General features: G+C 40.0%; 1 protein-coding gene across 1 annotated transcript in view; it reads right to left on the bottom strand.

Annotated features, from left to right (window-relative positions):
* Positions 1–23629, bottom strand: part of TBC1D9 (TBC1 domain family member 9) — a 105708-nt gene that overhangs the window by 22510 nt on the left and 59569 nt on the right. The window contains exons 3-9 of the mRNA XM_045552230.1: positions 23074–23192; positions 14295–14523; positions 13597–13858; positions 11232–11439; positions 6227–6433; positions 5141–5311; positions 4401–4551 (exon numbers count right to left, since the gene is read on the bottom strand). Of these exons, the coding sequence (XP_045408186.1) occupies positions 4401–4551; positions 5141–5311; positions 6227–6433; positions 11232–11439; positions 13597–13858; positions 14295–14523; positions 23074–23192 (1347 nt within the window). The remainder of the gene's footprint in view (positions 1–4400; positions 4552–5140; positions 5312–6226; positions 6434–11231; positions 11440–13596; positions 13859–14294; positions 14524–23073; positions 23193–23629) is intronic.

Here is a 23629-nt window from a genome sequence, read left to right as displayed (position 1 = left end):
CCATCAGCCACAGCAGCTTTGCTTTTATTTTATTGTGGTTTTCGTTAAGATTTCACTTGAAAAAGGAGGTTCTGCCTCTCAAAATAAGTTTGAAAACTGCTTGCTAAAGTATTAGCTCTGAAGGGTTTAACGGCCATACTGAAGAGTAGGCAGAGGCATCAGAATGGTTGGAGGGACTGTTAATATCGCAGCGGGTAGGAGGGTATTCCTAGCAGTTCCTCAGGTTGTGGTGATCAGGGTGCAGAGTTGGGCTGAAAACCATCCATCTGAGATATTTTCATGTTAAGTTTCTTGAAGACAGAAAAACCTTATATGCAAATATTTACAGCTAAGTCTAAATTTTAATAATACTGCTATTGGGAAAACTGGATATTCACATGCAGAAGAATCAAAATGGACCCTTATCCCACACCATATACCAAAATCAACACAAAATGGATTAAAGACTTAAACATAGATCCTGAAACCACAAAACTACTAGAAGAAAACATTGGGGAAATGCTTCTTTGACATTGGTCTGTGCAATTATTTTTTGGATATGACTCCAATAGTACAGGCAGCAAAAGCGAAAAATAAACAAGTGGGATGGCATGGAACTAAAAAGCTCTGCACATCAAAGAAATAACAGAGTGAAGGGCAACTTACAAAAGGGAAGAAAATATCTGCAAACCTTCTATGTGATGATAGGTTAATATCCAAAATATATAAGGAACTCATACAACTCAATAGCAAAAAAAATTATTTGATTTTAAAATAGGTAAAGGAAATGAATAGACATTTCACAAAAGAAGACATGAAAACTGAAAGGGGTAGCCTTGCAAAAATAACAGGATTTGCTCATTGCAAACTACAAAAAATTGCTAAAGGAGATTAACAAAGACCTAAATAAATGAAAAGACATCCTGTGTTTATGAATTGGAAGACTTAATATTGTTAAGAAATCCCCAAATTGATCGACAGATTCAAAATACTATCTATCAAATTCCCAGTTATCCTTTTTGAAAAATTTGACTAGCTGATTCCAAAATTCATATGGAAATTCAAGGAACCCAAAATAGTCAAAACGATCTTGAAAAAGAATGACAAAATTGGAGGACTCACATTTCCCAATTTTAAAACTTACTGCAAAGCTAAAGTAATCGAGATTGTGGTACTGGCATAAAGACAGACATATAGATCAATGGGCTAGAATTGAGAGTCCTGAAATAAACCCTAACATTTACTGATTTTTGACAAGGGTGTTAAGACAATTTAAGGGGGAAAGACTATTCTTTTCAACAAACGGTGCTGGGACAACTGGATATCCATATGGAAAAGAATGAATCAGACGGTTACCTCACACCAGATGCAAAATTAACTCAAAATGAATCAATGACCTAAATGTAAGAGCTAAGAGTACAAAACTCTTAAAAGATAGAATAGGGCTAAATCTTCATGTCATGAAAGCCCAGTGACCAAAAAAATTAGATAAATTGTACTTCATTAAAAAATTTTATGTTTCAAAGAATACCATCAAAACAGTGAAAAGACAGCCCACAAAATGGGACAAAATTTTTTTTAAATCTGATAATGGATTTGTATCTAAAATATGTTTAAATACTCTTACAACTCAATAATTAAAAGATAAATAACCCAATTAAAAGTAGGCAAAGGATCCAAATAGATATTTCTACAAGGAAGATGAAAAACTGCTCAACATCATTAGCCATCAGGGAAATGGAAATCAAACTTGCAAGGTATCACTTTACACCCATTAGGATGACTATAATAAAAAGATAAATGATAAAGATATGGAGAAATTGGAACTCTTACACTGCTGGGGGAATGTAAAATGGTATAGCTCCTTTGGAAAACAGTCTGGTAGTTCCTTAAAAGGTTAAACATAGACTTACCACATAAGCCAGAAATTCTACTCAAGAGAAATGAAAATATGTTATCAACACAAAAACTTGTACATGACTGTTCACAGCAGCATTATTTATAGCAGCCAAAGAGTGGAAACAACCTAAATGTTCAACAACTGATAAACGGATGAACAAAATATAGTATATAGTTATATATGTAGCTATACAATGGTATAACATTTGACCATAGAAAGGAATGAAATACTGATATATACTATGACATGGATGAACCTTGAAAGCATCATACTAAGTGAAAGAAGCCAGTCACAAAAAACTACATATTATATGATTGCATTTATGCATATGAAATGTCTAGAGATAGAAAGCAGATTGGAGATCGCCTAGGTGTAGGAGGGGGGTTGTGGGGAAGTGGAGAATGACTGATAAAAGGTGCATGGTGCTTTTTGACGGGATGATGACAATGTTCTAAAATTGATGGTGATCATTGTACAATGTGAATATACTAAAAAGCACTGAATTGCACACTTTAACTGGTGAATTATATCTCATTAAAGATTTCACAAAAAAGAAAAGATAAATATAAATTATATATATATAAAATGACAGGGAAAATATTTACATTTCAGTTTAGAAACTTACGCCCCAAGCCCACTGGGCTACCCTGGTCCTTGTCCCCGATGGTCACTGAGAGAGCCAGCCTTACCCCTCACACTTTCCCTGGAAAGGGCAGCCTGCCTGGCAGCAACGTAAGATGCAGCCTTTGCTCTGTACTCGTGGGAGATGGGCTGGGATTTCTGGCCTGCACTTCACTTCAGTGGGTACCCGGAGTTTAGGTCCTGATGCAGTGACCAGAAGGCTCATGGGAAGCAGGTGAGACCCATATTGGGGTTCTGACTCAGAGCTGGGCTCTCCCACTAGGAGAGAGCTGGCCTCCATGTGACCCCCTCGCCTAGGTATGTGGCCATATGGGCTCAGTTATCTACCTAGCAGAGGGCCGTGTATAGACCACTTCACCTCTGGTCTCACATAGCCCATCACTTAAACGAAACACTGGGTCTAACCTTAAACATATCTTTGAAATAGGGTTGTGTACTGTTGTCATGCACTGGTTTACTGGTGCTCATACGAGTTTCATTTTCATCTAAAACGTAGCTGTAAATAACTTCTAGTTTGAACAAGGAGGATGAAAGTAGAATTTTTCATTCACCGTGTCAGTGATCTGCATCTGGTTGTCAAGGTGACTAGTTCACTGAACACAAGGAAGACAAGAGAAGATTGGAAGCTAATGATCTTCCTGGGTTTGATATTTAATTAGAGATGAGTTGACTCATATTTGGGTTTCTAAATGAGGAGCTATGGCTGGTCTACTTAGGGAAGATGAAAAACAAGATGTGTAAATGAAGGTAGAATGAATCGGTTTTACATGAAATAGATAAAACCAATTATTTTTCAAGATACTATCCCCCTATTGCTGAGATATTTATGCATCTCATTATGGGCAATTTTACCATTTGCATCTACTTTTAGAAAGAACTATGAGTTTTTATAACTTTCCTGTAAGTCTGGTAATTATTCTTTTAATTTTAATGCCATTTTCAAAAATAAAAGCTTTTAATAATAGCACTTGTGTTGGATCATCTCAGTTTGAATAAGAATAATCCCATGAGCCTATGCAGAATGGTTACATTTCATGCTTCGAACCAGGCAGAGCAATTGATTTATACATTAAAGTCTGGGGAAACCTAAAGGACTGCTCTGATGTTTGGGACATTAAGATCCCTGGGATGCACCGAATGCTGTGGGATGGAAGGAAGTAGTGCGGGCTTATCCTGAAGGGCCTCTGGTTTCTGCAGCAGGGCCCAAACGTTTGACGTGACCGGGCCTAGTTCAGGCGTAAGAGCCTGGTCTGTGGACCGGTGGAGATGGGTGGCCCTTCCCCACAGGTCCACAAACACGTCCCCTTCTGTCCTTCCTGCCATCTCCACCTTGAAGTACAAGGTTTGACCTGGGTAGGCTTCAGGTCCCAGTGCAGATTCTGGCCTCACTCCAAGGCATCTGTGATGCCTAAAGACTTCAGGAGGTGGCAGAAATCAAGAACCGGGCCTTCCTAGTCCTCCCACCTCCTCCTGCTGCCGCACCTGGGGACGGCTCTGAGAATGTGCCACACTTTAACATTCTCAATGAAGCTGACGCAGCTGGGAAAGGAAAAAAAGAACTCCCTAAATCACAAAGTAGTCTACTCTTTTACTACGGATTCTCTTTTTCTCCTAAATAGGCTTTCTGAAGAAATGCAAGTGGTTATGAGGACTCGAGGGATAGTGGCTTCAACATTTGGTCAGCTTACTATGAGTCCTGCATTTTCGTGATGGGAAGAGTAACTGAGAGACTTCAGTACTCTGGTGAGGAAACGAGGTGTGGCTCTGAATTAGGGGTTGCACATTTGAAGGAACCCCTGATGCATGAGGTAAGGTGGCTGGGGACCCCCAGGGTCAAGCAGACTCCGTCACCAGCGCCCCAGCCCAGGCACGGCCGTACCTGAGAGCAGCAGCCAGAGATCCCCGCGCATGCTCTCGGGGATGCCCTTCAGCACCAGCTCCCGCGTCTTCTCCGTGCGGTACATGCAGATCCCCTGCCCGTACTCAGCAAAGTGAATCTTCCAGGCTTGCTCTTTCAAAAACTCTTTGGCCTGAAAGGGATAACGAAACGTTACTACGTCCCAAAGTACTTCAAGGATGGCAAGCAGAAGTGTGCTGGAAGCTCGGAACATTCTCCCTGTTGAATGGAGTGGTCAAGTTATGAACAGAAATCATGAGAACAAGGAGCTCGGCCTTCCTGGAGTTGTTCCCCAATTCTACACACCTATCATAGCCTGTGGTTCTGCCATGAAGCTTTTTGGCCCAGAGTCAAAACCTCACTTACTGAGATGGATCAGCAAAATGCCAATTGTATGTTTATGGTTTTATGTCTACACCCCCAACTGAAAGTAAGTTAGTCCTTTTAAAATGTGGGCTGAGAAACTGTGTACTTATTTGTTGGTTAACTTAAGCAATAATTAAAAACAAAACAAGATCAAAGGAAGTCACTCCTACCCACTAGGACTTGCTTCGTTCTACGAAGCCATTCTGAAACCTAACGACAGAGTTAGACAAAATCTGCTTTATTTATAGGAAAATCTATACTTACATAGATATTTATGAGTTTACTTACAGCAACAAATATTTTTCATAGTATTGCTCTAATACAGAAAGTTTCAGGAAAGAGCGAGAGGCACCCACCAATTTTGGGTTGAATTCCTCGGGAGACCGCCGCCGGTACATGGTCATCAGGGTCTGTGTGGCCGTGGGGACGCTGTTGCCATTGAGGTTGAACTGGCGCTCTCCATCAGCATCGGAGCTTGTGCTTCTCTGGGGGCTGGAGGAGACGAGGCTGCTGGGCCGAGAATACACCTGTGGACACAAGGAGGAACTAGACATTGGAAGGATTTGGGAGATAGAATCTACTTCTTCAGGGTGCTCTGCACAGGTATCAATAGCTACATCATTTCTTCTAAGATGTTTCTCGCTATGTGAAGAAACAGGAGAAAAGCGGCAAGGCAACATTTTGGCAGGCACCTGTCTAGGCGCCTGGGGCATAGGCTACAGTGCTTCAATGATCAAAATAGGTTCCCATCCTATTTTAGATACATATTTGCAACAAAGTGGCCATTAGGTGGCCATTAGTGTCTCTGATTTGCATGCAAAGTAAGCCATGGTTGAATCAGGAGCTTATGAGATCACCTCATCTCCTCTCCAGTGTCTGGTGCCTTAGAAATGCCCACATAAGCTTGAAGCAGGTGGACAGGAACAGGGATTGTATGTGTGAACTTAACATCTTTAAAACACATTTTATCTGCCAGTAACCTGCTCTATCACTTTAGCCAGTCACCTATCTTCTCAGGGCTCCAGTTTCCCTGGATGTTGGTCCAAGGCCTAATACCATAGGGACACGACATGTATTTTATCATAACAAAATCACCATAATGATGTTGTATTTCAGGTTGACTTGGTGACCTCTGGACCATTCTCGGCAACTCTACTATATAGGACCAGAGTCACTTGCTATGTAACCAGGACCAATTACTTAATAATTTCTTCAACTATAAAATAAAAGAGTTAGACTAGATAAGGTTCTATAAAGTTCCTTCTAGCACTACAATCCCAAATACAAACTCCTTGCAATTTAAAGGAGGTATTGCTGAGCTACTGCTCTGGGCATCAGGGCACAGCCACAAAGCTTGAAGATCAAACAAAAGGTATGGGGAAGTGCACACTCAGGCAGCGTAACAGGATAAACCCAAACACCTTCAGGTGTCTTCCACAGACCTCGTCATCGGAACTGTTGTAGCTTCCTGCAAACTCTTTGTCGGAGTATATTTTGGAAGTCGTCTGTTGCAGGAAATCTGAGATCCTCTGCACTAGAAAGTCTCTGTCTTTCAAATTGGCAAATAGGAAGGTCATCCTGTTCCTGGTGCTGATGGACAAAGGACTGGGGAGTACACTGGAGCTGTCTGCCTTTTCCACAATTGTCACCTGAAAAGAAACACGAAACAACGAGCATGACTTTCCGAACATTTCCCAGCCTACGAGTGGCACTGAAGAGGGAGCACAGCACTTTTGTTATTTTGTAGGAAGCACCCATATCTTATTGAAGCAAAATTGAGATTCTTTCACTCTGTTCCAATAAAATAAAACAGCTTATAACAAATCAAATTGGAGCTTATACCAGAAATTGGAATCATCTTGCTCGGACTTTTTAAATCAATGATTCTAAACTGGGAGTGATTTTGCCTTCCAGGAGACATCTGGTGACATGTGGAGGCATTTTTGGATGTTACAAGTGGCATCTGGTAGGCAGAGTCCAGGGATGCTGCTGAAGATCCTACAGTGCACAGGACAGCCCCTTCCCTCGACAACAAAGCCCATCCCAACCTGTCAATGGTATCAAGGTTGAGAAACCTTGCCATGAGGAAATCCTTTGATTTTCATTAACATTTCATGGAGCCTTAAGAGAGAAGACTCCTAGCTGCTTCATCATCCACAAGAGACGGAAAATAAGCCACAATACTGGTTCCTTTTACCAAGCTTAATGTTGGGTGGTTTTCAAAACCTCAACAATCCTTCAAATGTCCCATTTAGACTCCAGGGCCTTGCATCCTTCACTTCCTACCACTTCAAAGTTTTAAAGCCTCGATTCCTGAACAGATGTGATGTAAACAGGCTAATTACAGCCCTACCTGAACTAGCAGACCGTGTGTGTGTGTGTGTGTGTGTGTGTGTGTGTGTGTGTGTGTGTGTGTGTATGTGCGCTCGCCCGTGCAGGCATGTGGACCTGACTTTCAGATTTTATATACGGAATCCTCTGAGACACCCTTTCTCTCTTCTACTGTAATAAAAGCTAGATAAAGGAAAAAATACTTCCTTCTCATGAAAAGCATTTTCCAATGACATTTAAGACATGTTAAACAACACTTAAGAAAAAAGCTCTTTTTCTCATAACAATTTTTTACTGGTTCTTTTGGGTCACAGTGTTTCTGGCATAAATGGAAAATGCCAAGGGGATTAACTGTTCAAATTATGTGTCTAAAACACAGAGAGCTATGTGGATCTGGAAAAGTAAAAGCAAAAAAAGGCCTTTACTTCGCTGGATCATGAATACAGAAACAAGGAAGCTCTCACATAAAACATGTGAATGCTCACATGGGTTACAAAATATTTCTCACTGACAAAGGAGCTATAGTAGAACTCTATCCCATAAGCTCTGTGCCACCAGGAAAGGAGACAGCTATGTTAGTGTTTTCTACAATGTAAGGAAACACATTTTCATAACTAACTTGGGTTATGAAATAGACTATAACTTAATCAAATCTTGGCGTTTAATATGGAACACATGCAAGGTAATTTATGATTAAAAAAAGAGAAAGAAACTTCCTCCTCTTGCTTTGCTGGCTCAGTGCTTTCTTCAAAATCTATAGCAACATAAGTCTGGGTAAACATTTAGCATCTGCCGATTGCATCTACTGTAAGTCAATATGTGGGATGTTACGTTAACAACCTCTAGTCAATAATTCAGCTTATTTATAAAATAAATAAATAAAAAAACAATTCCTAGTCTACACAATCCTACAAGTGGCCATTCCAAGGAGGGTGTAATGTTCCCACGGAAGCTCCTACTGAACGATCAGCTGACTGGGTTCTGAAAGGCACCCAGCTCATGAGGAGAACACTGGAGCTTGCAAGGAAGGTGGGGCCCACCCCTACACCTTTCTGACATTATCGGTACCTAAAGGTAATAAAAATTACATTAAGCCCTTTGTTTCTTCCATTAGTTGCAGTTAGGAATCTACCATTAATATAGCTCCACAATTCACTGGGTCCCAGGGAAGGCACTGCTGTCTCACTGAGCACTTCTTTGAAGCTGCGTCCTCTAACCACAACGTGCTTTATTTCTACATGCTACCTCCACAGGTTGCTCCTCTTCTGATTCACCCTGAAATATGTCTGACATATCTCTGCTCTACCAGGGAAAACTAGCAAGCAGCAGGTGCCTGAAAATATGAATCATCATTCTCTCCATTCCCCAGAGCTCTCACTGGTGTATTCTAAATGGCACTAAAATGTAAACAGAACTAGCTGGTCCCAACACCCGGGAGGTGGTGACCAGAAGGCGAGCAGATGTCTCCTCTAGACTCTAGACCCTCTCTAGTCCTCATGTCCCTCTGGATAAACTGGGAGTGATGACTTGCTCAGATCTGTAAATGGCACATCCATGGTTTATTCTTAATTCCTGAATGGGTTTCCCTCACCGTTCCAGGTAAAACGCTGCTTTACTATACTCAGGTAGTACTTGACGAAGAAAATCAGTTTAGAATCAAGTGAAGAAAATTGTAAAAGCCTATAACAAAGACTACTAAGAGGGTAAATTTGCTAGAAAAAGTTATGAAATAGGCCGGGCGCAGTGGCTCACGCCTGTAATCCTAGCACTCTGGGAGGCCGAGGCGGGCAGATTGCTGGAGCTCAGGAGTTCGAGACCAGCCTGAGCAAGAGTGAGACCCGTCTCTCTACTAAAAATAGAAAGAAATTATCTGGTCAACTAAAAATATATAGAGAAAAAATTAGCCGGGCATGGTGGCGCATGCCTGTAGTCCCAGCTACTCGGGAGGCTGAGGCAGTAGGATCGCTTAAGCCCAGGAGTTTGAGGTTGCTGTGAGCTAGGCTGACGCCACGGCACTCACTCTAGCCCGGGCAACAGAGCGAGACTCTGTCTCAAAAAAAAAAAAAAGTTATGAAATATATTTCACAGCCAAATGTAAATACCATTGAGTTGCCCACCTCAGAATTCAGACCTAACAATATATCCTGCCTTCAAATGTGTCATAACACCAGCTAGCTGACCCTATAACAAGGAGAACTAGATTTGTCAATTGCCGAACATTTTGCACTCCTTTTGATCCACCAATTCAGCTTCTGAGAATTCGTAATTTATAATTTAGGGAAAATTATATATGTATGAGAGAAAGTTAGAAGCAATGAATAGGTCAACCAAAGGTAATAACTAAATAAATAATGTATATACACTTTGTGAAATAATATGCAGTTATTAAAAATTACACGGTAAGCTGGGCACGATGGCATGTGCCTACAGTACGAGCTACTTGGAAGGCTGAGAGGGTGAGGATTGCTTGAGCCCAGGAGTTCAAGTCCAGCCTGGGAAACACAACATAGAAAGACTAGTCTCAAAAAAGAAAAATTACATTGTAGTAGCATATTTAATGATTTGAGGAACAGTTTAAGATATACTCACTGCTAATGGAAATAAGTAAAAATAAAAATTCCCCATAAAATGTTTTACATCTAAATTATATAAATGATATATACATAGCCATGCAGAGAAAAGCCTGGAAAGCCGTACAACAGAATGTTAACAGTGAATGGGGGAACTAGGGATACATTTTTTATTTTTATTTGTCTATACTTTTATACATTTTCTGTGATTAGGATACATAACTCTTAAAACAAGAAAAAGGAAAGAAGAAAATTTGCTTACTTAAATAATTAAAAGAAAAAAAGAAGGCAGAGGGAAACTTGAATCCTTTATTGTAAGAACAATCCTAATTAAAAGTCCAAAGCTTCTGGCCACCTTAGCTTCCAGAAAAGAACCAGGGTAGACTGGAAATTGCCAGGTTAGAAATTGCAAGGCTGCCAGACCCTGGCATTGCCCCTTCCCTGACATCTTAACCCGGGGTCTTTGTCAACCCCAAACCTCACAGCAAAGCTTCCAGACAAGTACCAGAGTAACCTATCGCCCTGAGGATGGTATGGAACTCACCTCCACCCCAGAACAATAATAATGCTTCTTCGACTTTACTATGCATTAGAATCAGCCTGGGAATTTATTAAAATACAGATCCCAAACTTGCAGAGATACAGGTTCAGAAGATCTGGGATGGGCTCAGGAATCTGCCACTGTGACCAGCAGCATGATGGTTCTAATGTGTGGAATCAGCAGACCAGATCCACACACAGGCCTGGCTTTCTGACTCACAATCTGAGTAGCTCCTTCAGACCAGGGTGACCTCAGGCTGTGAGCAAGGTGTAATAACCACCTTTCCTAGTTTCTGTATTTGATGTTTTGACATCTTGAGGCCTTGCTGACCCTGGAAGGACTTCCCTACCCAGGGCTAGCCAATTCCTAGAAAATTGCTTTCATAAGCAAACCAGCCAGCCCAGAGCCCACCCTCCAACCACCTCCTTTATTGAGCTCTCACACTCAGGGCCACTATTCCCCTGCCCTAATCACCGCAGGGCCAGGAATCAGACAATTAAGGACAGCCCCTATGCCCAGAGCCCACCAAAATTGTTCGGAACTAGCCAGTCCTAAGCCTGTTTACCCTGCCTAGCCCCTTTCTTCCCTTTGAAATCACAATGAAGAATCTTGCCCATGTTTTCCCTCTCTCCTGCCTCCTCACCGACCCTGGTGCTTTCCTGGGTGGCCCTGCACCCGGCATGGCATGGCCTCTCCTCTTGGCATCTGTGAGAATAACCAGCTATCTCTTCAGTACCAAACACCCCCTGATCTCTTGGCCTCACCATACCTGAATAATAATAAAACCTACATCTTAAACTCCCATGCTGCTTCTGCAAGAAGAGTTCTCACAGGTCCAACAACCACAGCGGTGACAATAAACGAAAGATAAATTTCCACCAAAGACTTAGGAACATTCGCCTATGGTTAAAAGACACCCAGATGCTGGTAAAAAATATTCCTGGCTCATGTAAAAAAGTATTATGAACGAAACTCTTACAATACCCATTTTTATCTGACACTTACCTCACGGAGTGGGATAATGAGGCTACATAAATTCTCCTCCTTGCTGGTAAAGCAGATGTAATTTGTGGACACAAACATCTGCCCCAAAATGTGCATTTTGTTAAAGGGAGTCCACAGGGTACAGTCTGTGTGGCCGTCTAATTTTTCATCTTTGGGGAGCCGGAAAAGTGCTCGGTATCTCTCGCTCTTTGCCCTGGCATCGAGATCACTAGAAGACAGTAATTATAATAATTATAATTCACCTCACACAAGACAAATGTTTTAAAAATCTTCCAAATGATGCAGCAATGGAAGTTTCCCCAGCACAAGTTTCCCATTATCAGTCTTGCTAGAATCATCCCTACCTTTTTAACTTTATATTGGAGTTAACTCCGACCTAATGACTCCAAAGCCTTAAAACATTATTTTAATACACTTAGGTTCTTTGTGTAGCCACTTTGCAATCAATGTCTGTGAGCATTAGGGAAACTAGTCCTGAACAGAAACTCATTCTCTTTCTTAAAAAATGCTGTAATTTCTAAAGAAGTCACTACATTTACTCTGATCCAGAACCATTTTTGGCACCTTATCTAGCAAGACCTCATGAGAATGCCAGCTAAGCCACATGAATCTGCTGGGCATCACTGTCCACCCTAAACAGGCAAAAAAAAAAAAAAAAAAATTCGTGAAAAGACACAAGAACCACCCACTCTTGGATAACTATGGTTTCTAGCCTCAGCTGGGTGTTCTGTGGACTGCAGTCTTTCCCTAACGAGTTCTTTTTCTCCTGTTCATCACCTCAGTTGTTTAAACGTCTCCTGTCAAGCTTTTACCCCACCTCAGGCCCTGGAAGGTCTAGTCTCTGGCTTCACAGAGCAAAGAGAGGCCATGAATAGGACAGTCCCTCCAATTCTCTCCTGTCTAGCTCCAAAATCACCTATGTCCTCACCTATTTGTACTCCCTCTCCGTTTCAAAGGGAGAGGTATCAGCACACATAAGCATCCTTTCCATGCTCTGGAAGATGTCACCTTTTAAATTACCCTTCTATTAATACTTATGGCTTTATCTGTATGCCCTCTCCTGTCCCCACACCTACTCTTACCAACAACTCTTCCCATCTGCCTCCTGCATTCGCTCCTATGTTCAATCTTTTCCATTCTAAAAAAAGGCAATCCTTCCTCCTCTACCTTTTCTTTTCTTTTCTTTTTTTTTTAATTGAGACAGGGTCTCACTTGGTCCCCGAGGCTACAGTGCAGTGGTGTCATGATAGCTCACTGCAATCTCAAACTCGGAGGCTCAAGTGATCCTCCCACCTCAGCTTCCCAAGTGGTTGGGACTACAGATATGTGCCACCATGCCTGGCTAATTTTTCTATTTTTTTGTAGAGACAGGGTCTCTCTATGTTGCTCAGGCTGGTCTCGAAACTCCTGGCCTCGAGGGATCCTCCTGCCTTGGCCTCCAAAATTGCTAGGATTATAGGTGGGAGCCATTGTGCCCAGCTGACCATTGAATTTCTTAAAAAAGCAGTCTATACTTACCTAATTCCCTTTCTTTTCCTTTTATTTGCTATTTGACTTACTGCAGTAACAGCATTTATTCCCGCACTTCTCTGTCAAGACACATCTCAAATCACCTTAATTACACCTTGATTACCTTAATCAACTTAATTACAATGACTTCTTTTCAGACTCCATCTACTATCTGTACACCAATGATTTCCAGTTTCATATGTCTTACTGGACCGATCTCCAACTAGATGTCCTGCTTGCAACTCAACTCAACATAATCAAAATTGAGCTATCAGATCCCTTGGATATGCTCTTCCTTCTCTCATTCCCCATCTCAGTGAACAACGATTCTAAGCACAGTCACACCTTACAGGTTATCAACTTTCCCTCACCCTCTCTCTAGCTCCATTCCCACATTCTAGGCTTCTCTGCAGCCTCTCTCATCCCATGCCCTGCCACCTCCCAGCCATGCAATGGACTTACTTCCCTCTCTGTTCTTCCTTATGCTTCCCCCACCATGTTCTTCCCACTGCCTGAAAAGTCCATCCCACTATGCCTGCGTAGGTATCTTCTACTGCCTCTTCAGAGCCCAGCTCAAAGCAGCCTCCACTGAGAGGCCTTTCTTACCCACTCCACCCTATTTGGGCTGCATCAATATGATGGAAACAAGGGTTTCCATCATATTGTGCTGGAGCAGGTCATGTCTGTCCCACTCACTGAACTGGGAGTACCTCAGGCAGTCCTCTTCGGTTTTGTATCTCTACCCAGAAAACCTTTCAGAACCCTTGAAGTTGCTCAGAAAAGGTTAAGTCGAACGAATGAATGGATGGCTTTCTCATTTCTAAAATCTGGAAGACTCAAAGTCTCTATCACCCACCGTTTTAGAGCAGACACTTTTTTAGGAGACTTCTTTTTCAGTTTGGGCAGGGATCTATCTTGCTCAAATCCCTCGTTGTCTAAGAGTTGCCTCATGGCTATGTTGGCAAGCTGCTCCATCAGCTTGAAGGTCTCATTGATGTTGAGGAATACAGAGAAGAAATGTTCACTGGACCGCGTGCTCACTTTGATCACATCGGGCAGAAGCAATGTGGCGTTCTTCTCAAGCTGCGTGATGTCCACCCACCGGATCACCAGTTTGGCTGAACACAGGGAACAAAGCTGGGTCAACACCTGGCTCCCGAAAATCCTTTCAATATATTGCAATCTCAATATATTAATCCCCACTTCCCAATTTCACTGAATGCCTTTGAGTGTGTAAGCCTGTGGTTATTTTGTTTGTTAGTTTTAGGAGAAAAACCCAGACTACATACATCCTGAGTTCAAAATTTGTATAGATTTAAGTCCACATCTACTCAATTAATCATATCTTTAGTGAATCTTTATGACTTAATGACAAATTTCTTACAAATAGTGAATTAAAAATAATTGAATTCATCTGCTAAATAATCAAAAAATAGTGTTGACTACTCAGTTATAACTACAAATTTATTTTTGATATTTTGATGTGGTTTATGAGTTCAGGGCAAACCTCAGTAGACTTTACAAAGTTTCCTCTTGAAATTCTAGATGACTTACCTTCCCTTCCCATAAGAAAAGAATAAAAGCAAAGGTGGTTAATACTGAGGTACATCCAACCCTGACGGGGGACCTTCCCCTTCCAGTAGCTGCAAGAGTAATAGTTGACGAGTTTCTCTTCCTCAGGCATCCCAAACAGCCTGTGGAATTTCACGATGGCTTCTTTAAACTTCTCTGTGTCATCGTCTTCCTTTACGTCATTGATTTTGTTATATTCTGCAATGATGCCCTAATCAGAGATTAAACACAAAGCATATATACAACTGGCATTAATATGACTAGAGCTGTACATATTGGAAAGGAAAAAACAATTTCTAAGGCTTGAATTTTTTAAAAAAATTAATGAATCCTTTAATTCAAAGCATTAAAGGCTTCAAAGGCAACTCTCATATTCTAAGCCAATTAACAAGTAGCATTTGTTTACTAAAAGATTTTCAAATGACAATGTAGATTTTATTATGTTTATTGGTGCTAATTATTTTATTATATTAATTTGGAATGAAGCCCATAGCTTTATTTTACAAATGAGAAGAGGTAAAGATTCTGCTAGTTCTATTGTTTTTATTAGGCTTATCGTGATAGAGTCATCCCAAAGGTCAATTTCTGCTTTTCTCAAAATTAACACAAATCTATCATGAATGAACGAGAGAGGGAAGACCAATGAAACACATGTCACTAACTGACACTTGGCCATAGACCCACTACATTGGGAAACCTAAAAAAAAAAAAAAAAAAAAAAAAAAGGAACAAGTAGTCACTTGAGCAGAAAAGGGGTGAATGACAGCAAAAATTATAATAGACACAGGATTTATGGACAATTGGACAGGAACTAAAATATTTGCATAGCCAGTAATCAGCTTAATCTACTATTCAATCACTATAGTAGTAGCTTGAGAAGCCATTTCATTGTTACCCAGTTCCTTTGTAATTCCCTGAAAATCAGCTTCTACTTTATATCTTAATAGAAAATGTTTCCTTGAATTCCACCTTTGACGTTGTAATCTTCAAATCCCTCCTGCCTCATCTTCATTTTCTCTGAGCTCAAGGTAGCACTGGAAAAGCCTGACCTTGAGAGCAAGAATGTCTTGGGTTCAGGTCCCAACAGCATCATTGTGTGTCTTGTGAACTTAGACAACCTCTCAAATTCTCACTGATATGACTGAGTCTTCCATATGCTAAGAATAAAAAATGGCAACTGCCTCATCATACCTGGAATTCCTGCATTTGGGCTCTAAAGCTTCCAATATATCCTTGATCCTCCTTACAAATTCATCTTCCTAATACTGGTTTTGACTATAAAATTCTTATTACCGAAATCCTGAGTGGTTCCCCATCACCACCAGCATAAACCTAAAATTCTAGACCATGTACATTTTGGATCCAACCAACACTGCTACCTTTCCTCTCACTGTACTACAACCGACCAAAATTTCCCATTAGTAACTCTGCCTCAGCCAGCCTGAGGCACCCTCAGGGCCTGAACGTGTCATTTCTGAGCTTTTCCACCTTCTTGCCCATGGTCCTGCCATTCTGCCTGCCTAAAATCTGGAATCAGACTGTCGTTTGCTTCATTAATCCTACCATGCCCCAAAGTCTGGTTTAATCCCCACCTCCTGTGAACCTTTTCCCAACCGTGATTCTCTTCCTACATTAAGTACTGTTGATTCTCTCTGCATTATGTACTGAAATTATTTCCTGAATTTTATTTCCACTGCCAGAGCTTTCACCCTGTTGCCAACAGTTGTGGTAATGAGGCGTAAATAGCAGGAGAGAGAGCTTTAGTCTTCCACAACCTCCATCACCATTCAATGCCAGTTAAAAGTAAGCACATAAACAATAACAGTATCAGCAAATGGTGGGCAAACACAACCCCAAGACAAGTCTTCAACCTATTCTTCTAACAGGAAACCATCCCTAAGTCCCTCTATGCAATCCAGGAATTACCACAACAGCTTCCCGACTGGCATCCCATCAACACATTCTCCGCACCCTGATATACTTCTTATGGCCACTTTCTAGAACAGAACTCTGATTATAGCATTCTCACCTTAAACACCTCCATAGGCTGTCAGTGAAAAAACAAAAAAGACTAAGTCTGCATTAAATCTTATGCCATAAAATCTCTTCTCCATCTTCCCAAATCAACCTTCCCTAGTTTGGTATAAATATCATGTTCCCTGTGAAACTAACCCAGTCCCAAATGAGGTCTAAGCACTCTCCTTTCTATGTTCTCTTAATTTATATGTTGGCGAAAAATATTTTGTTTTTATGTCCCCCTACCACTAAATATGAGTTCCAAAGATAAAGACAGTGTCTTGAACGTTTTTTTCTCACCAGTATGTAGCACCTAAAAGATATTCAACAAAATATAATTAAATTAGTATATGTTGTTTTTCCAGACTAGAAGGTATCTTAAGGGGCCATATCTTCGTCTTTGTTATATAATCCAGAGTTGCAGATTTCTAAATCTAAAATTGTGTCAGTTAGCAATGCTTAAGAAATGAAGTACCAAGCTGATGATTCCTGTTCTTTTGTCATACTGGAGGGCAGCGTGGCTGGCAGTAGAATGGCAATGTGCTTCCGTGGGAGAATATCTAAGATAAGGTTGTTTTCTCTAATTTCTCTTGATACTGCTCCCTCTTTTGAGGGAACAAAGATTTTGAGTTGATGGAGGCCAGGGGAGATCAATTTTGGACCCGGGCTATTCTAGGGATGAGCAGGCATTGGTAGAGTGTTACATTAGGGACTTCACACAAACAGAAGGCAACATGAGGGCATTGAACCTTTGGTGGGAAGAAGAAGAAGTCAGTTCAGAAGGAAACAGGGATGAAACAAACCTTCCCCAGTTGGCAAATACACCTACAGCCTATGTGACATTTCCAAGTTTTCACCGCCTTTAGAGGGTGATCAAAAATGTATAAGAATGAAAGAAGAAATGAATGAATACACAAAAGTAACTCAAAGAGGTCCCACTAATAGGAAGCAGAGGCTGGGTCCCCAGGCAATTTCAAAGGCCGATTCACACAGAGTAAGCCCGAAGACGCTCAGGCGGGGCTGACATTTGCTGCTCTCCTGGGCCACTGCAATACAGCTCTTACCTAAGTGGGGAGGATATGAGAAAGGAGTGATATGTAACAAACCAAATGAAAGCCCACACATTCTGAGCAGAAAAACATTAAGTTCAGGCTATGCTATCTAAAATTCTGTTAAATACCACATTTCTAGAATGCTCATTTATATTTTAAAAAGGAAATGTTTTTATATGTGAGGGAATTTATGAGGATAGAGAACTGATAAACATCACTCTGAAACACACTGGGGCCTAATACACTAGGATCAATGAACCAGACCTTGCCACCTAATTTCAACAATAGGGTAACAGTCCCGTCCCCATAAGGCTACACTCCCAGCTTTCCCACCTTGAAGAAGAGACAAGGTCCAGGAAGCAGAAACTGTCCTTAGTTGGCTATCACGTTTTAGCAGGCAGACAGGACGATGGAACAAAGGGATGGAATATCTCCTTCCCTTAGGTTCTACAGAAGATGAAATAGGTCGTTCGGGTTCTAGGCAACAGCTGCTCATAACTTTGGTAAATAAATGCAATCCTAATACATCATCAGATGTCCAACACAAATTTAAATGTGCAAAAGATCATTGACAGGTAATTTATAAAAAGGAAAAAATGAACTTGGCAAACATGAAAAAAATGTTCCCACCTCATAATCAAAGACAGAAAATTAAAACATTAAGACTTCAACTTTTACCTATTATATCTGAAAAGTCACTTAAGCAACTTATAATGCTAAAAGCAAGCAATGGTATAATCACATAGAGATTCTAACACACTGACAGTATCTACTAAGGTCTGTTAAAGATGTTTAAACTACTTAACCCATTAATCCACATTTTGTAATCTATCCCAAAGGGGAAAAACACAGACACACACAAAGGGGAAACACACACACACACACACACACAGCCTGTGGGAAAACTGTATAAACAAAAATGTTAACTGTAGTTTTATTTGTGCCTGCCACTCTCTAGTCTAGAAATTAAGATGACTTCTAGAAAGAGAGAAATGGTAATGTCAATTATGGAATAATATTCAGTCATTAAAATAACAACTAAAAATTATATAACAATATAGGAGATGTCGTCAAGGAAAAAAGAGCAGAGTACAAAATTACATGTACAGTGAGACCACTATTAGGGTAAATACGCACATTAAAAGTCTAGAAAGAAATACACAATGGTGTTTAGATTATAGTTGCCTCTGTAGTTAATTATTACAGTTATAATTTATAAAGGTTAATTAGGTCTCAAAACAAGTAAGTTTGTTGGTTCCCTTAATTATTGGACAACATGTGAAGCTTAAAATATGCATTTGCACATGAATGACATTCTTTCACATCTAACTGCATTAATAGCAATTCCCGCCTCATAATTGGCTTCAGGGGAATTAAATCTGACATTTTTAGTGTAATACAAATGGTGAGAAGAATGGCTGTTTGACATAATTGGTCCTTGATTTATGTATTTATTTATGTAATTTCTCCTGGCTCTTGTCATCTCTAAGCTTTGGTTTCTTCCTACAGCTCTTTATTTGTGGCAATCCCCCAAAGATGCTAACAGTTGAGGGAGGCCTGTGAGAGGAAACTGAGAGCCCCCAGTGGCTCCCAGATGGGGATGACACTTCATGTCTCTGTGTCTTCCCTCCATCAACCCGTGGCTACTCCTTTCATCCAGCCCCTGGTAAAGGATTACACTCGCAATCCTGGGACCCTCCCCATTTACATTACTTCCAGAAATTCAGACGTGGGACTTAGAAACAAAATGAAGATGCCATAAAATCTTGTTTTATCAATATAACAACTCTCAGTTAGTCAAGGCTTTTTTGTTTTTCTGTTTGGAAGCTGCCATCGATACCTTCAAACCAACCTGCCCTATTCCATTTTGATCTTTTTCACCACTTTTCTAACATCTTTAATAAAGATGAAATAGAAACTTAATTCACAAATCTTGAGGCAGTGATAAAATACTCCTTTCGAGGTGCTGGGGTGGGAGTAAAGGAAGAGGCTGATGCTATTCTACGTGCTTGTGTACTGCCCAGCCCTCATCAATTCTATACAGTCCAGTTAAAATTCAGCTCACTCTTTCAAAATCATCATACCAGAAAGAGTAATGAGATTTTATTTGTGTGCTTTTTACTTCTTTTTTTTTATTATAAATCATTACATGTTCATGGAAAAGTTTAGTAGCATAGAAAAAATACAATAAAACTGAACATTCTTTGAAATTTTAATGAGAAGCACTCTGTCGGCCCACTTCCTAGAATTCCTCCTTAACCTGGATGTAAAGAAAAGCTTTTTAACTATGACTAAACATATCTAGGTGCTGCAATAGAAAGAACTGCTAATTTTGACTAAATAAAAATTTAAAACTTTGCATGGCAAAAATGATCATGAGCAAAGTCAAAAGGCAAATGACAACCTGAAGGAAAATATCTACAATACAGGTCCCTAATAAAGGGTAAATGGCCTTTATATAAGGAACTTTTTTTTCAAGAGATGAGGTCTCACTCTGTCACCCAGGCTGGAGTGCAGTGGCATGATCATAGTGTTAGGTTTGTTCCGGGTGGGAACTGGAAAAGTATGTATGGGACATGGAATGCGGTTAATGGAAAACCGAGGTTTGGGAAACAACAGCCGCAGGAGTCTGGAGAGTCCCTGGAGGTTGTAAACCTAACAGACAGCTGCAGCTGGCATTCCTATCTTCCCTGATAAGGATGGAACTACCCTCCCCCCTTATGCCTACAGGATGAGACTGACCCAGGGGTCCCAGAAATTGGTTGCTTGAAAAAAATTTTTTATTGCAGTGGTTGTTCTGGCCCAGGTACTCACTCCCCGCTAAGTAACCCTCTATAAAACCCAAGGCTCTACCCTTTTCTCTCGTGGATGCTCTTTGGCCTTCATCCATCTGCACCCAGATGCCCAAAATAAACAGCATTTTGCTACACATGAGGCTTCAAGTCTCTCTCTCTCTCTCTCTCTTTCTCTCTCTCAGCTCTGGACCTAACACATAGCTCACTGAAGCCTTGAATTCCTGAGCTCAAGTGATCCTCCCACCTGAGCCTCCCAGGTAGCTGGGACTACAGGTGCATGTCAACACACCTAGCTAATTTAATAAAAAAAATTTTTTTTGTAGAGACAGGATCTGGCTATGTTGCCCAGGCTGGCCTCGAACTCCTGGGCTCAAGTGATCCTCCCACCTCAGCCTGCCAAAATGCTGGGATTACTTATGGGCATGAGCCACCATGCCCAGCCTATATAAAGAACTTTTAAAAATTGAAGAAAAATAAAACTAAAAGTCTTATAGAAAAATAGGCAAAAGCAGACAGTTACAAACAGAGACATAAAAAAAATTAGCCCTTAAACATATGAGAAGATATTCAACTTCTCATAAATAAGGCAAATATAAATTAAAACACTGAAATATCATTCCTCCCCTATCAGACAGGCATAAACTCAAAAGCTTGATAACCACATTGTTGGGGAAGCTGGGGGGAAAGAGGCACTCCAACACCAGCCAGTGGGAATGTAAAACAGAACACTACTGCAGAGGGGAATTTGGCGATATTCAGCAAAACAACCCATGCGTGTATTCTTTCATCTGGCAATACCACTTCTGTAAATTTACTCTAAACATACAATCCCCAACAATACAACTACACATATGTATGAAAATATATCTGTGGTATTATTTGTAGTTGCAAAATATTGGAAACTTCCTAAAGGTCCAAGCACATAGGCAAGTGGTTAAATAAGCTATGTTACATACACACATAATCTGCAGTTATAAAAAAGAATGAGGAACTGAAAGAAACATGAGATCCTGGATTGAATCATGGAATGAAAAAAAGTGTGTGGAGTAGAAAAAAAAAAACTGGTAAAATCCAAGTAAAGTCTGTAGTTTAGTTAATAGTACTGCATCGATTTTTAATTTCTTAGTTTTGATAAATGTAGTATGGTTATATAAGATGTTAACATTGAGGGAAGCCGGGGTAGGCCATGTAAGATATCCCTGTACTATCTTTGCAGGTCTTCTGTAAGTCTAAAAAGCATTTCAAAATTAGAAGAAAAAGAATTATTAAAATTTTTTTTTTTTTTTTTAAGGAAAAAAAGACATGTTGAAGAATTCTATTAACTGATACAGGGTGTTATCTGGGAGATATTAAGTGAAAAAAGTAAAATGCAGAACAGCACACATGTGTGAGGCCTTACCTGTAATAATTAAAGGGAAATAGGAAAAATACATATATGTGCTTATTTTTACAGCAAAACAAAACAAAACAAAACACAGGAACACAAGAAGTATAAATCAGATCATTGTGAAGTTGATTATGAGGAATCAGGACTAACAGGTTGGCAGGGATGCAGAAGATAGCAACACTTTTTGACTTTTGTAAGTACTGTAAATATTTTCTGTATGTAGAAAAGAAACTAAAATTAACAATGCTGAGAAGGAGATAGAACCTAAAACTGAAAGCAAACTGAAACATGGGAGAGGGAAGGTACAAGACCAGCCTGGAACATCCTGTTATATTCACAAGTAAAGAAGTGCTTAAAAAAATAACACAGAATGTGACAAGGACAAAGGATGCAATTCACAGGGGCTTCCTCTAGCTCAATCTGGGATAGTGTGAGTACCAAAATAATTAAGTCCAGTAATTAAATATAAACTGAAAAACAAAGGAATCCATGAGTCCATTTTAATAATCAATGGATAAATAAATGAAGGGAAGTTTCTTGCTTACGGTAGAATAACAGCTGCCAACTGGTGAATGTGGGAGAGTGCTAGAATTGGAAAACCTTCATTTTATAAAATTATCACTTTGCAAACCATCACAGCAAACATTGGTTAAGACAAAAAAAATCATCAGTGGCTGCTAAATTAAGAGGGAAATTTTAGTAAGCACCAGGTTATTTGTGTAGTCTTAAAATGTTTTCCTATTCAAAATTGTTTATTATTTGCAGAGACAAAATTAGTAACTCTACAGTGGAGAAATTGGGTAACACCTTGACTGGGTTTGTAACACCAATGCGGGGCAGATGAGTACCACGTGCCTCAAGAAATGACATCTTGAGAAGGACACAGATCACTCATGTAGTATTCCATCCAGGAATGCAAACTCTGAATTGAATCATAAGGAAACATCTGACAAAACCAAAAATTAAAAGTGTTCTATTAAAAAAGCAGAACTGTATGCTTCTAAAACATTAATGTCATAAAAGATAAGGAAAGGCTATGGAAATGTTCCATGAGCTTGAAGGAGATTAAAGAAATGAAAACTAAATGCAATACCTTCCTAGACTGCATCCTATACTGGAGTGGGGGTGGGGGGAAGGCTATAAAGAACAAAATTGGTCCAATTAACACAATGGGAACACTATTAAATACTAAAGTATAGTATTAATGTTAAATTTATATATAATATTAAATATTACAGTTGATAAACATAGTGCTGTTATTTAATAGAATATCTCCATTCTTAGAAAATATACACTGAAGTACTTAGGGGAAAATTCCTGTCAAATAGAGAGGCAGTGAACACATAAATAATAAAGCAAATGGGGTATGATGTCAACAACAGATGAATCTGGGTGTGGGGTATACGAGTGTGTTTTACACAATTCTTATTTCTACAATGTTCCTGTAAATTTGAAATTATTTCCAATTAAAATGGATTTTGGGTTAAAAAAAAACCAAACCAAACCACTACCTGTATCTTTCCTCTCACGAATGTGGTGATATCGTTCTCGTTTTCAAAGATGGAGAGTGTCTGCAGCAGATTCTGCTCGAGCCATTCCCAGTGTTCGGTGATTTCTTTCCTGGAACCGCCTGTACAAATGTAAAAATGATAATAATAAATGTCAGATTCCATGCCAAAGATATTTTTAAACCAGGCTCACTTCATCCATATATTTGACACCATCAAAGGAGACTACCATTCCAAAAGCTCTGCCTTAAAATGCTTTCCTCCAGTGGAGACACACATGAAACAATTAAGGATGTAGAAACCCAAGAGTAAGTATTGTGTGATAGTCAAGTCGGATCAGGTGAGTCCAGAAGCTTTGAGGACACTTTCTCAGATTGGAAGGTGCCAACATTTCTCAAAATTGCTTTTCTACAGTAGGAATTTAGCACTTCCCTCCTCTTTTCTCCCTTCTAGAACTTGCACTTTACAGATTAACATAGATCTTATGATACTGGGTTACAGCTGTTAAGTTGTAAAAATATGAGAGCTTTGGTATGTTGGAGATCTGATGTAACCACCT

This window comes from Lemur catta, chromosome 5 (assembly GCF_020740605.2).
Source record: "Lemur catta isolate mLemCat1 chromosome 5, mLemCat1.pri, whole genome shotgun sequence".
NCBI lineage: Eukaryota > Metazoa > Chordata > Mammalia > Primates > Lemuridae > Lemur > Lemur catta.
Note: the sequence above shows the minus strand (reverse complement) of the source record. Positions and strands in the feature narration are given on the sequence as shown.